The 15,165-nt window shown below is 43.7% G+C and overlaps 1 protein-coding gene across 6 annotated transcripts in view; it reads right to left on the reverse strand.

Moving 5' to 3' along the window:
• Positions 1-15,165, reverse strand: part of ltbp1 (latent transforming growth factor beta binding protein 1) — a 408,702-nt gene that overhangs the window by 226,311 nt on the left and 167,226 nt on the right. For all 6 annotated transcript variants that reach the window (XM_069930946.1, XM_069930944.1, XM_069930947.1 and 3 more), the window contains one exon: positions 2,525-2,602. In XM_069930946.1, coding sequence (XP_069787047.1) covers positions 2,525-2,602 — 78 coding nt within the window. The remainder of the gene's footprint in view (positions 1-2,524; positions 2,603-15,165) is intronic.

The following is a 15,165-nucleotide window of genomic DNA, read 5'->3' on the forward strand; positions in this document are numbered from 1 at the left end:
CTTCTCTGGTTTCTGCTGGCCGACTCCCCATTCTCCATCTCTTCCCTATCCCCTTCCTTCTCCATTCACAGAGCCATCCCCCCCTCCCCTTGTTTGCTGGTATGCCTCTCCACCCTTAACCACCCAATTATCACCTGCCTGAGAGCCTGTGCTCCTCCCCCTCCTCCTCTTCCCCCATGGTGCGACTGCCTACATTTTGCTCAAACCTTGATGAAGGGCTCAAGCCTGAAATGTTGGCTATATATCTTTATCTTTGCTATATAGAATACACTGTTTGACCTGCTGAGTTTCTCCAGCATTTTGCTTTTACTTCATTCACAGTGACTGCAGACTTTTGTGCTTTACTCCAAGCATTTGATGGCCCAGTAACTTAACCTCAGTGCTGTTTGACCTCTGGTCACTTCGTCCATTTCCTGCAGCCTGATCCACAGTCTTGTCAATGTTTTAACAATTTTATTTAACAAATCAATTAAGTTGGCTCGATGCTCTTGAAACCATTAGTGAGTGATAGAGGATCCCCTTCATCTAGAAAACTACTGAGTTTATATACAAGCTTTTGAACTATATTTTGAATAAGAGTATACATTCTAATTTGTTTTTAAAATATCTTTTAGAATACTAGTTTTTAGTCCAATTTTAAACTTTAAGCAGGAAGAATGCCTTCATACAATTGACGTAGGTTGACGATTCTGCAACACAACTCATTTCCCTCCTTACCACGATGTCAAATGTCACATTTAGGGAGACGGAGAAGCAATCCTCTACTACTCTGGAATTTTCACATAAAGCCGATGTCTAATCCAATTAAGATTGGTTAGACATGACCTACCACACAAAAAGCCATGTTGGCTATCTTAATCAGTCCCTTTCCATCCAAGTACTTATATATCTGGTGTCTTAGGATACCTTTCAACAGTTTATCCATTACTGATGTCAGGCTCACCAGCCTATAATTTCCTGGATTAGAGCCTTTCTTAAAACAACCAAACAACATTGCCAATCATCCAAACCTCCGGCATGTCACCCGAGGCCAAGAATGTTTTAAATATCTCTGCTAGGGCTCTGACAGTTTTGTGCACAACCTTCCCTCAAGGTCTAAGGGAATATCGTGTCATGTCCTGGGAATTTATCCACCCTTATCTGCCTCAAGGCAGCAAGATACTCCTCCTCCGTAAACTATTCTAGGTCTGTGATTTCACTGTTGTTTGCCTCACTTCCGTTGACTCAGTGCATGTCTCCTGAGTAAATATAGATGCAAAAAAAAAACTATTGACAATTTCCCCCATCTCTTTTTCAGCCAGACGTGGATAACCACTCTGATTTTCAAGACGACCAATTTGAGTCTGGCATATGCTTCATGAAACCTTGTAATCCTTTTGCTCTCAATATATCTGTAGAAGCTTTTGAGATATTCCTTCACATTGTCTGCCAAAGCCACCTCGTTTAAGTCTTCTTTTAGCCCCCCCCCTGATTTCCTTTTTAAGTGCCTTTTTTGTTCCTTGCTGCCTATACCTGCTCTGCTTCCCTTGCAGGTACTAAGACGTTCAGACCGTCGCAGATATATGTCAAGTAGTTCTATAACAGTACAGCCATCGCAGAGCTAATGGAAAGAGCCCTCGCTTGCAACTGCACCTCTGAGTTCTGAGCCTCCACATCCCCAGCATCCAGAGTAAGAGAACTCTCTCTTCAGAACAAGTCAATCGCTGCTCAACCGACCATCAGGAAGGTGCATGGCAGGAGGCCAATCCATTTTCTATTACTTTACGAGCTCCAAAGTTCATCTCAATGTGCTAATCACAACTCAACAATCTTTTATGCAGTTTTTCCTTGATGCCCTGACATTTTGTTTTTTTTTAACATTTTCCCGTTAACACATATTGAAGAGGCCAGAGAAAAGAACTCCATATTAGATTTTCTCTTTGTCATTTTAAATACCTCCAAAATTACACGTTCTTATTTTTAAATAATATGCACAATCCATACTATAGTGGTCAAAGGAAGGAACTATTTACCTTATTAAAACCCTCCGTAATATTAAACAATTCTTCGAATATATCAATTCTGTAGTCATCTCTCATCTAGTAATTTTAGACTTTATGTACAGGATAGTAGAGAAAGCAGCTATTTAAATAATGCCTTCTTCACCCTGCAATATTTAGCAGAGCAGTATAATTAATGAAAAGTGGAGATACAATTATAATGGGGTTGGGCTTCTAAGGAGCTCTTTAATATACAGTGGACTCAAGTGTTCAACAGGCCCTGATACTAACATTTGAGTCTGGCATATGCTTCATGAAACCTTTCACTGTGATAATGTGTCAAGTGATTTCACAGCAACAGTATTACTCAGCCTCCGAGTCACTCGAGAGACATCCCCTTAAATATAGGGTCATTCTCCTTCCGCGCAAGAATGTGATCTGATGTGGAAATGAGGATCATCTATGTAAAATAAGCCTTTCAAGCAGCATTCATAATTTTCACTAAGGCACAGCCATGAATACTGGGGATCACTCAGCACACTTACCCTGGCAATGTGTGGTATTAACCTGCTTGTAACCCAGGGGACATTCCACCATTTGTCCATTTCCTCGAATAGGGAATGCTGAAATTGAAACAAAATCCAATAATTAACAATCTCGGCGGCACGCATGTCTATATAAAGAAGCGGCAGGAAAATAAACAGTGCATTTCAAGCATCACCCAGCCACCAACGATTCTTTATACAACTGTACTGTATGTGCAAATCCTTCAGATCACAGCATTATTCTGTGGGCATCGTAAACAAATAGAAATGCCTACCTGATGTGGCTGGATTTTGATTAATAAATCAACGAATCATAATCACTCATTCCCACAATGCTGAATCAAACAGGGTGCTGCTCACCGAGCAACCAATTAAATATGGATTTGTGTGGGACTGCCTCTCCACTGTTTCAGAGATGCATACGCAAGATGTCAACTATACAATGTGAGTGACTCAGATCTTTCTCGTCTATTAGACTGCACCACAGTGAGCTCAAGAATGAATGATTTTACAGGGAGCTCTCTGAATGTAATTCAATAATAGATGAAGCTGTAAATGTTATATTTACCTGTTGATCTGAATAAGATACTTAGCCATGGTCATTTTTAAAATAAAATTATATACTCAGAGTTCTATAACACATAAACCAGACTCTTTATCCCAGCTTGTCTATGCCAACCAATCTGCCTGTGCTCAGCCCATATCCCTCTAAACCTTTCTTGTCCACATACCTGTCCACATGACTTTTGAATGTTACAATTGTCCCCACTTCTACAGGCAACTTGTTCCATCTACCCACCGCAATCTGTGTGAGGAGGTGTACCTAAGAACCCTTTTAAATCTTTCTTCTCTCAGCCTTAAATCCATGCCCTCTAGTTTTAGATTCCCTTGCCCTAGGAAAAAGACTTTGATTACTTACCTTTTCATTTCCTCTCGTGGTTTTATAAACCTCCATAAGGTTCCCTCTAAGCTTAAGAACCTAAGAAATCGGAGCAGGAGTAGGCCATTCAGCCTGTCGAGCCTGCTCTGCCATTCAATGACGGTTGATCTGATGATAAGTTCATCTCCACCTATCTGCCTACTCCCCATATCCCTTACTTCCCACTACTTCAATGGGCAGCAAATACCACAGATTCACTACCCTCTGGGAAAAGCAGTTCCCCTTCATCTCTGTCCTAAATCTACTACCTTGAATCTTGAGGTTATGTCCGCAAGTTTTAATCCAGTGGAAAGACTTACCTATTGCTGTCTTATCTATGCCTCTCATAATTTTATATGTTTCTACAAGATCCCCTCTCAAGCTTCTAAATTCCAGAGAGTACTGTCCCAGATAACTTAATCTCTCCCCATAGCCTAACCCCTTCATCTCTGGAATCAACCTGGTGAACCTTCTCTGCACCACCTCAAGAACTCCAGATACAGCCTCACCTTGTACCTTGTACAGTTGCAGTATTCCATCCCTGGTCCTAAATTCAATCCTTCTACCAATGAAAGCCAACATACCATTTGACTTCTTGATCGCCTGCTGCACCTGCAAACCAACCTTTTGCAATTCATGCACAAGCACTCCCAAGTCCTTCTGCACAGGAGCATGCTGCAATCACATAATAAGCTGATTTTCCTTCCAAAGTGGATAACCTTACATCTGCCAACATGGCACTCCATCTGCCAGACCCTTGCCCAGTCACTTAACCTATCCATATCTCTCTCCATATCCTCTGCACAATTTGCTTTACCAGTCAATTTGGAGTGATCAGCAAACTTAGATACATAGCTCTCTGTCCCTTCTTCCAGATTATAAACGTGTATAATGCTCCTATGCTATGCTCCTTCCTGTGCTCCAGGGAAAAAGTCCCAGCCCTTCCAGCTTCTTCTTGATATTCAAGCCTTCCATTGCAGGTGATATTCTCATCAACCTCTTCTGCATCCTTTCCAAGTTAATAAAATCTTTCCTTTAGCTTGGGGATGAAAATGGCACACAATACTCCAAGTGGTGTCACCAATGTCTTGTGCAGTTATAGCATGACATAATGAACTAACTAATGAAGGCAAGCATGCCAAATGCCTTCTTCACCACCCTGTCTACCTGAGTCACCTCTTTCATGGAACTGTATACCTGTACCCTTCAGGCTCTTCAATCTACAACACTCCCCAGAGCCTTGTCATCAGCCACGCGAATCCTGACCGAGTTTAATCTACCAAAGTGCCATACCTTGGACTTGTCTGAGTAAATTCTATCTGCCATTCATTGGCCCACTTTCCCAGATCCAGTTGTTCTCAGATAACCTTCTTAAATGTCGTACATACTCCCAATTTCAGTGTCACCCACAAATTCATTTTTACCATTGTCATCCAAGACGTTAATATAAAATTTGAGAATGTTAGAAATGCTCAGCAGGTCAGCAAGAGAAAACAAAATTAATCACTTGTCCACCTATATCTTCTTATGTATCCAGAGATGCCCCGACGGTGAACTGTTAGCAGAAATCTTCCAATTGAAATTAGTTTCATTGTTTTTGTAATTTTCTCTCACCAATTACAACATGCCTCCCTTTCTGTTTAACTCCTGAACTAACATCACAGGTCCCTTCAGTTCACAGTGTTACTTCGAGGATCCCAACAGAAACCGTCGACTTTACCCCGTCAAACTTCAAGGAAGTGCAAAGAAGAGTGATTATGTTCTACAGAAGGTGAATTGGTTTTGCATCTAATGCAAAATATGTGTAAAAATAAGTGGGATCCTGAAATCATTGTTACAGCATTGACATTAAATGGACAGATTATTAATTTGCTACTTCTGCAAAATATGCAGTTCGGAACATTGATTACCAACAAACAATGTTCAGATGGGGCAAAACTCTGATGTGCAAAATCAGGACCAAGAGTTAACATTTGTTGGTAAAATATCACACAGCACACAATACAAATCAAATCTGTGGAATTTGTTGCCAGGGACAGTAGTGGAGGCCAAGTCATTGAGCGTATTTAAAGCAGAAGGCCTTTACACACCGTGGGCGAGCAGTGACCCTACTTGGACCCGGGTGAAATTCCCAGGAAGGCAGTCTTTCACACTGAGGTCCAAATTCCCTGTAATTTGCCCTGTCTAGCATTTTAGGAGGTGGGGGGAGTGGGTCCTGGCCCCAGTGATGATGTAGTGAATGATGCATTACACACTCACTGTAAGTCCTACCAGAAGTCGGATCACACAGTAATGGCGGATGAGGATTTTCCAAAAATCAATAAAACGAAAGCCTATATGCTTACATAAATTGAGTAATTCAATCCACAATCCTATTGCACAAACACCTCTCCCACATCCTTCTACCTTGAATGGTGATGCAGCACACGATCGCTGACGTCACGACGCTTCCCCTGCTCGGCCATTTGCCGATTCAGACTGCAGGGAGAGGATGGCCTGGGGAAATTACCTGGGTCCGCGCCCCCACCTCTTAGTTAGGGCCGCGGATCAGGGTAGTTTTCCCGGGCCAACATTTTCGCACCGCCTGTTCACGAGAAGGTTCCCGGGAAAAATTTTCCCTGGAATTCCTATTTTACACGGTGGTGTGAAAAGGCCTACTGATTGCTAGGTTCTTGATTAGCCAGGGTTTCAAAGGTTATGGGGAGAAGACTGGGCAGTGGGTCTGAGTGGGAGAATGGATCAGTCATGATTGAATGGCGGGTCAGATTAGCCTCTTTTGGTCCTATGTCTTATGGTCATATAACAAAAGAGTTAATGCATTGAAAGCACGGTAACATTACTTTTTAAGTTCAGGTCAAGTTTTTTTTGTCACCTGATTGCACAAATCTTTCTTTGGCTTGGCTTCGCGGACGAAGATTTATGGAGGGGGTAAAAAGTCCACGTCAGCTGCAGGCTCGTTTGTGGCTGACCAGTCCGATGCGGGACAGGCAGACACGATTGCAGCGGTTGCAAGGGAAAATTGGTTGGTTGGGGTTGGGTGTTGGGTTTTTCCTCCTTTGCCTTTTGTCAGTGAGGTGGGCTCTGCGGTCTTCTTCAAAGGAGGCTGCTGCCCGCCAAACTGTGAGGCGCCAAGATGCACGGTTTGAGGCGTTATCAGCCCACTGGCGGTGGTCAATGTGGCAGGCACCAAGAGATTTCTTTAGGCAGTCCTTGTACCTTTTCTTTGGTGCACCTCTGTCACGGTGGCCAGTGGAGAGCTCGCCATATAATACGATCTTGGGAAGGCGATGGTCCTCCATTTGCACAAATACAACCCGAACAAATAGCGTTCTCTGGTCCTCGGGGCAAAACATGTAGACACGCAACCAGATATGACACACATACAGACAAGCAATACATGTACAGGACGTATCCATATATTCAATAAATAAATCAAAATCATTTCATGAACATGAGAGTCTTGGATGATTAGTACGAGCAGTTCCTTTGGTCGTTCTGCATTCTCATTGTTCCACACCTACCTTTTCTTTGCCTGTCAATGGGTGGACCAAAATTTCCATCATGTTTTCTCTCCAAAAATGACGACAGTGCTCTAAGCGGCTTGCCCTTTCAGATTTGATCAGAGCATTTACCCTACTGTGAAACAAACCAGGCGCTGGAACAACGTGAGCCGATGGCTTGCCAAAGAGACTGCCTGCAACTGACCTGTAACAAATCAACTTTACAAAGACTTGGGGTGGGTTCTGCCCTGAAGTTTCTTGTGGATTCAAGATGATATAATGAAAAGCAAGAGAAATATTAAGCAACTTGTAACACCCACTTCGGAGTTTGGACCACGATCTTAATCATTTTAATTTTTCTCCTGCCAATAATGGTATCCAACGCTAATTTTCTACGCTAAGTCCCAATAGAATCCATCTTTTAACAGCCCAGCAGTGAGAATTGACCTTTCACCCCTCAGAACAGCTTACCAGCCTTCTAAATCACCTTTCTATGCATCTGTTCCTTTTCCTCAAATAGGCTCCTTCACGTTCGATCCCTTCACGCCCATCACTCTCTTTGTCCCCTCTGCTCACCCCTCTGCTCACCCCTCTCAACCTTTGCCCATCCTCCACCGTTCCCTCACACTTGAACTCTGCTCTGGAGTGGGGTGGGGGTGTGGGCAGTTCGGCTGTGCAATAGTCTCAGAAGACAGGAAATCCATGGACTTAAGCCATTGAACTGGGGGCAAGGTGTCAATGAGATGAACAAGGGCTGTGTTGATGTGTTGGGTGGGTGGAGAATATTGATGGCTGGCAGTTGGCTTCCGAAGGGAGCTTAAAATGTGTGCAGAAAGGCTGCTGCCAAGGTGGTGTACATGGCAGAATAGGCTGGACACAACACCATGGCAGCAATTTGACAATGAATGTGGGCTGAGGAAGTACATAGGCAACCTCCTTGCTTCTTCCATCCACTTTGTGAAGACAACTGCCAGCCATCAATATTCTCCACCCACCCAACACATCAATGCAGCCCTTGTTCATCTCACTGACGCCTTGCCCCAGTTCCAATGCCTTAAGGTAAAGTTCACTTATCCCAAAACCAGGCCAAATCTTGAGTAGAGGCCCCTAGTTTCCCCTGTTGTGGTCCTTGGCTGTTTTTCCCATCACCAAGACAAAAAAAGCCTACGATTTGCGTAGCCCCCTTTCACAACTTCAGGAAGTCTCAAAATTCTTCCAGCGACAAAGCACTTTTGAAATGTGGTTCATGTGGCAGAGGGAAGGAGGCAGCAGACGATTCTGTGCAGGGCAAGGCCCCACAAACATCAGGCTGATAAGAATAGATAAATGCTTCTGCTTATGGTCACATGTACTGAGTCACAGGGAAACACATTGTTTGTCATGCTATCCAGGCCACTGACACAAAGTACAACAAAGTAGTGCAAGAATAAAACAAAAGTGCAGGGTGGGGTGTTACAGTTAGTCAAAAGGTGCGGTGAATGGTGTCATGTGAGATAAAAGTTCCAGGTGCTATGTCAGAACAAATCTAAAAGTGCAGTGTATAGTGTCATATTAGACAAAAGAGCAGGGACGGTGTTAAAAAATAAAGTACAGTTAAACAATGCATTGCATTCCCTTTTACTAATGAGAGGTCCATTTAAAAGTCTGATATTAGCAGCAAAGAATCTGTGATATTGATTTTGCATTAAACATTGGCCAGAATTACACGAGGCAAAACTCCACATCACTGTTAACATTGACCTTCACTGCAACCTATGCATTTGTTCCTCCAGAATTATAAAATATAGGTCAGGCCATTGTGTCTACACCAGCCAAAGATAGTGCAGCTGAACATTTTCCCGTCCCAGTCATTGTTTGAAGGCTACAGACTCTCAAGTGCTCATCCGGATAAGGTAGAAAAGCAGTGAGAATGCCTGATAATTTGAGCCGTAACAGGGCACTTTGGAAGAAGGAAAAAAAAATGAATCATCTGCGGTAACCGAAATCAAGGAAAGCTTTAAATCAAAAACTATAGGAAACTGACAATAGCTTAAGCCCATAACACTGTAAGATATAGGAGCAGGAATAGGCGATTCAGCCCATCGAGTCTACCCTGCCATTTAATCATGAGCTGATCCATTTTCCCACTCAGCCCCACTGCCCGGTCTTCTCCTCAGAACCTTTGATGCCCTGGCTAATCATGAACTTATCAATCTCTGTCTTAAATACACCCAATGACCAGGCCTCCACAACCGCCTGTGGCAACAAATCCAGCAGATTTACCACCCTCTGCTGAAGAAATTCCTATGCCTTTCTTTTCTAAGTGAATGCTCTTCAATCCTGAAGTTGTGCCTTCTTGTCCCATACTTTCCCACCATGGGGCACAACCTTTAAACATCTATCCATAGCTTTTAACATTCGTAATGTTTAAATGAGTTCCCCCCCCCCCCCCCACCATCCCTCATTCTCCTAAATTCCAACGAATACAGGACAAGAATGATCAAACACTCTTCGTATGATAATTCTTTCATTCCTGGAATCATCCTAGTGAGCCTCCTTTGAACCCTCTCCAACTTCAAGACATTTTATTTTAGAATGAGGAGCCCAAAACAGCTCACAATATTCCAAGTGAAGTCTTACCAGTGCCTTATAAAGGCTCAACATCACATCCCTCTTCTTATATTCTATTCCCCTTAAAATGAAGGCCAGCATTGCATTGGCCCTCTTCACCACCATCTCAACATGCAAGTTAACCTCCAGGCTATCCTGCACGAGGACTCCCAGGTCTGTTTGCATCTGGGCATTTGCAATTTTCTCCCCATTTAAAAAATAGTCCACCTGTTTACTTTTTCTACCAAAATGCATGGCCAAACACTTTCCAACAATTATATTTCATTTGTCACTCCTCTGCCCATTCTCCAAACTTGTCTGATTAAGTCCTTCTGCAGCCTTTATGTTTCTGGGTGGGTCACGTCTCCAGAATGGAGGATCATCGCCTTCACAAGATCGTGTTCTATGGCGAGCTCTCCACTGGCCACCGAGACAGAGGTGCACCAAAGAGGTACAAGGACTGCTTAATCTCTTGGTGCCTGCCACATTGACCACCGCCAGTGGGCTGATATCGCCTCCAACCGTGCATCTTGGCGCCTCACAGTTCGGCGGGCAGCAACCTCCTTTGAAGAAGATCGCAGAGCCCACCTCACTGACAAAAGACAAAGGAGGAAAAAAACCAACACCCAACCCCAACCAACCAATTTTCCCTTGCAACCGCTGCAACCGTGCCTGCCTGTCCCGCATCGGACTTGTCAGTCACCAACGAGCCTGCAGCAGACGTGAACATACCCCTCCATAAATCTTCTTCCGCAAAGCCAAGCCAAAGAAAAGAAGAACACCAATGGTTCTCAACCTTTCTCTTTCCACTCACATATCACTTTTAAGTATTCCCTATGCCATCGGTGCTCTGTGATTAGTAAGGGATTGCTTAAAGTGGTATGTGGGTCGAAAAAAAAAGTTTGAGACCCACTGTTTTAATCGTATCTAATTGACTCGTTATGTGCACAGTTTCATAACTCCAAAGGTAATGGACCAATGGCAATTTTTCTCAAGCAAAATATTTCGGTAACAATTGCGTCTAGAGCAGTGATTCTCAACCTTCCCTTCCCACTTCTATACCACCTTGAGCAATCCCTTACTAATCACAGAGCATCGATGGAATAAGGATTACTCAAAGTGGTATGTGAGTGGAAAGAAAAAGGTTGAGAATCACTGCTCTACACTATCTGTTCCTCCATGTACCTTCACATCAGCTGCAAATATGGCCACAAAGCCATTCATTCCATAATCCGAATCATTACTATGCAACATAAAAGAAAGTCACCCCAACACCGAGCCCTCTAGAACACCACTAGCAAATGGCAGCCAATAAGAATATTCCAACACGCTGTTTCCTACCAATCAGCCAATGCTCTACACACGCTGGCACGTTTCCTGTTGTACCATGGATTCTTGTCTTGTTAAGCAGCCTCATGTAGGGCACCTTGACAAATGCCTTCTGAAAATCCAAATACACAACATCCTTTCAGGCCTGAATGAGTACTCCTATTTTTTATTTTTCCACATTGCCAACAATGGAATGCTTTGAGGATGCACTCTAACCAGAAAAATAACACCCTTCATCCTTTCTTTCAAAGAAAACAATCCTGCCTAAGTCAGCCTCATCCTAAAATCTCATATCCTCATACATCTCCTCTTCACCTTAACCTCACATCCTTCCAGTATTGTAGTGACCAGAACTGCATACTGAATTCCAGCTCTGTCGTACTTGGTACCTGACGCAATCCCAGTACAATGTTCCTGCTCTTCCTATTCTGTGCCTCGGCTAATCAAACCAACCAAGAATATTCTTCCTCACCGCCTTATCCATCTGTGCTGCTACCACAGGAATCTGTGGGAAATGCATTGCCTTTGTTCCTCGACACATCGCAATTTCCTACCTCTTTCGCTGCATGTTCCATGCCTTGTTTGTCTTTCCCAAATGCATTACCTCACTCTGGGCTGATTTCCATCTGGCACTCCCTTGCCCACCTTACCACGTCATTGATATTTACTTGCAGTCTAGTTCTATTCCTTGCACTCAACCGCATATCCAATGTTGGTATTATCATTTGAAGGGTCTCATGACATTAAAACATTTGTCATGTCGAAAGGGGGTCATTGCAGCAGTGAGTTTGCCTTCATCTTACTAAAGCTGCATCAATACTCTGACCCACACTGCTTGTGAACTTGCTAAGAGATGTCCTTTGACCTCAGCTGCATATAAAAAAAATAACATTACCTCTGTCAGTTTTCGGAATTGCTGGGTGGGATTTCAGGGGGGGAAAATAATGAAAGGAAAACTGCAGCACTTGTAAAAAGGCAGGTACTTAATGGTTTCCCAGAAAGCTCACAGCAATTATGTTGTCATAGTAACTTTGCCAAAAATGCACAAATCCTTCCTGCACCACTGCCAATACAATAAATTTAGAACAGAAACACTTGCTTTGTCCTTCCAAAGCAATTCTCTGTTCCACTGACCAATGCAAAAGTGTCACCTCAAGATTAGAATAGTCTCTTTTGGAAAGTGAAATCACAATTCTAATTTGTGAAGCTTCACACATCCAAAACAAATAGGAAAGCTATCAGTCAAAAGTGGAACAATATTGTCAGGTGGTGCATTGGTGGGCGGGAGAATCGGTGGTCAGGATGGCCGATCGTCCAAGACGAGGCTATCTCATCGCACTTCAGGTGTGCTGATGCCTCCGATGTCCCCAAATGAGGGATACACGACTGCAAAATTTGTGGTCGTGGAGGACTGTATTCGCACTCATTTTCTTTCACCTCTATCCCCCATACTGAAGCCCTCAAAGGCCTTCATTCCTTTCTAGACAGTAGATCCCTCCACCATCACCCTCCTCCAGCTGGCAGAACGTGTCCTCACCCTCAATAATTTCTCCTTTGACTCATCCCACTTTCTTCAGGTCAAAGGGTAGCCATGGGTACTCAGCTATGACTGCCTTTTTGTTGGCTATGTGGAGCAATCTGTGCTACAAGCCTACGTAGTAAGGCCTCTCAACTCTTCCTCCACTACATCGATGACTAATTTTGTGCTGCCTCTTGTACCCATCGTGAGTTCGTTGACTTCATTCACTTTGTGGCCAACTTCCACCCCAATCTCAAATTTACTTGGTCCATTTCTAGCAACACTTTCCCTTTCCTCAATCTCTCTCTCTCCATCTCAGGAGACAAACTATTGACAGACATCTTCTATACTCCCACAGCTACCTTGACTACACTTCTTCCCATCCTGTCTCCTGTAAGGGTTCCACTCCATTCTCTCAATTCCTCTGTCTTCATCACATCTGCGTCCAGGATGAGGACCCATGCCAGATCATCAGAGAGGACCTCCTTCAAACAAAGTGCTTTCCCCCTACTACCATCAACTCAGCACTCACTTGCATATCCTCCATTACCTACACATCTTCCCTGGCTCCCGCTCCACCCACTTGCAACAAGGACAGGATTCCTCTTGTCCTCACCTACCATTCCACCAGCCTCCACATCCAACATACACACTCCTCCGCAATTTCGGCTATCTAATACATGATCCCATCACTAGACACATATTTGCCTCTCCCCCTTCCACCAGGACGGTTCCCTCCGTGACTCCCTTGTCCACTCCTCTCTCCCCACCAATCATCCTCTTGGGACCTACCCCTGTGACTGCAGGAGATGCTCCACTTGTGCCCACACCTCCTCACTCACCACCATTTAGAGCCCCAAACTGCGTTTCCAAGTGAAGCAACATTTCTCTTGTGAATCTGCAGGGGTCATCTACTGCATCTGGTGCTCCCGGTGTGGTCTCATCTTCAGAGAGACTGGATGCAGACTCAAAGATCACTTTGTTGAGCACCTTACCACCCATTTCAATTCCCCATCCCATTCCCTTGCTGACATGTCTATCCAGGGTCTCATACATTGCCAGAATGAGACCACCCACAAATTGGAGGAACAACACTTCATCTTCCGATTGGGACCCTCCAACCAGGTGGCATTAACATCGACTTCTCTGGCTTTCATTAAACCCCCCACCCCCACTTCTTCCACCAGCTCTGTCTCTCTCCCCTTTTCCTGTCTCCTTTCGCACAAACATGATAAATCCTTACCTCGCCCCTTATCATATCCAATTAACACATTTTGTAGGTCTAGATTCCTTCCCCAGAAAGCAGTGTCTGAATTCTGAGACTTCCTGCTTCTGGCTCATTCTTCTTATTCCTTGAAGAAGGGCTCAGCCCGAAAACATCGGCAAGAGACCTTTGCTTTTTTGGACACTGAAAAGACTGGCTGAGTTCGTCCAGCATTTCTGTATTTTTACTACATTCACAGCATCTGCAGACTTTGTGTTTCGCTGAGTTACCTCATTGATCTGGAAGTATTGCAAAGACCTGGGAGACAACAATACACAATCGAGTCTTTCTCCAGCTCTATTCAATGCACAGTATTTGGCCTTTGCTCTTTATAAATTTTGCACAGTTGCCCACCGTCTCAGAGTTGGCGCTGGTGTCAAGGTAGCAAGGACCCAGGACAGTAGTCTTTTTTCTAATAGACACTACCCTGCTGCAAAGTATGTTGCATTCAAAAAATGTGCACATAAACAGTTTTTTCTTTCTGTCAACTGCATCAGTGACAAAAACCATTCTGTACCTTCTGAATATTATCTAGTGGTAGTGTGAAAGGAATTGTTACCAAAATATTTCCCACTAATTTACATTTATGGCACACCTTTCACATCACTTTAAACAATCTCGAATTATTTTAAAGCCAATATATTCTCGAAGCTTGATTCCTATTGTAATACAGGAAGGGTTGCGACCAACGTGTACGGAAGGCACCTACAAAGAGCCAGATGATGAAAACATTATCTATGTTTTTTTCATATGTTTGGGTGGGGTGTGGCTCAGGGAAGAAATTCCCTCTTCACCAGTTTCCTGCTTGTCCTCTCCTTAAAGTCTTGGTGGATCAGCTCGTTGAGCGGTGTCACAACAACAACCTTGCACTAACATTAGCAAAACCAAGGAGATGATTGTGGACTTTGTTACAGAGTGTGGTTTTATGTTAAAAAGTGACAGTTTGCCTTAGAGAGCCAAGGAGAAGGTGGACTGCTGTGGAGTGGAAGGTGGCCCAGAGCATGAGTCATGGTCTGGAGGACAGTTTAGAATGTTGGGATTTCAAAAAAGGATGAACATTCTGAAGGCAGTGTTGGAATCTAGGGGTTAAAACATTATGAAAGAAATGAGTAATTAATAAGTTTATATTTACTGCATGGTTCAGGGAAAAAGAGGAATGTGATTAAGTGGCAATCACAGCATGGAGCAAAGTTGGCTGAGCAAAATGGTCTGTTCCCAAAATACAGGGAGAGGAAATGCATAAAACGATTTAGGAGGAATGCTCAAACTGAAGGAGGTGGTGAGTAGCACAGGAGACACAGGCCAGACCAGAACAAAGAATGGCCTGCAAGAAACAAAGGGAATGGAAAACCAGTCTAGGAGGAAGATTAAGGCAGGAAGCGGTGTTAAAGAGAACAGCAGAAATTGGCCAGACAGGGACAGTATGGTGATCAGAAATATCTGGGGATGAATTAATTTCTGATCCAATCAACAGGATAGTCTGGCTTGGAGGATTAAGATGGGAGTGCTACACCCCAGATA

This window comes from Narcine bancroftii, chromosome 4, assembly GCF_036971445.1.
Source record: "Narcine bancroftii isolate sNarBan1 chromosome 4, sNarBan1.hap1, whole genome shotgun sequence".
Lineage (NCBI taxonomy): Eukaryota > Metazoa > Chordata > Chondrichthyes > Torpediniformes > Narcinidae > Narcine > Narcine bancroftii.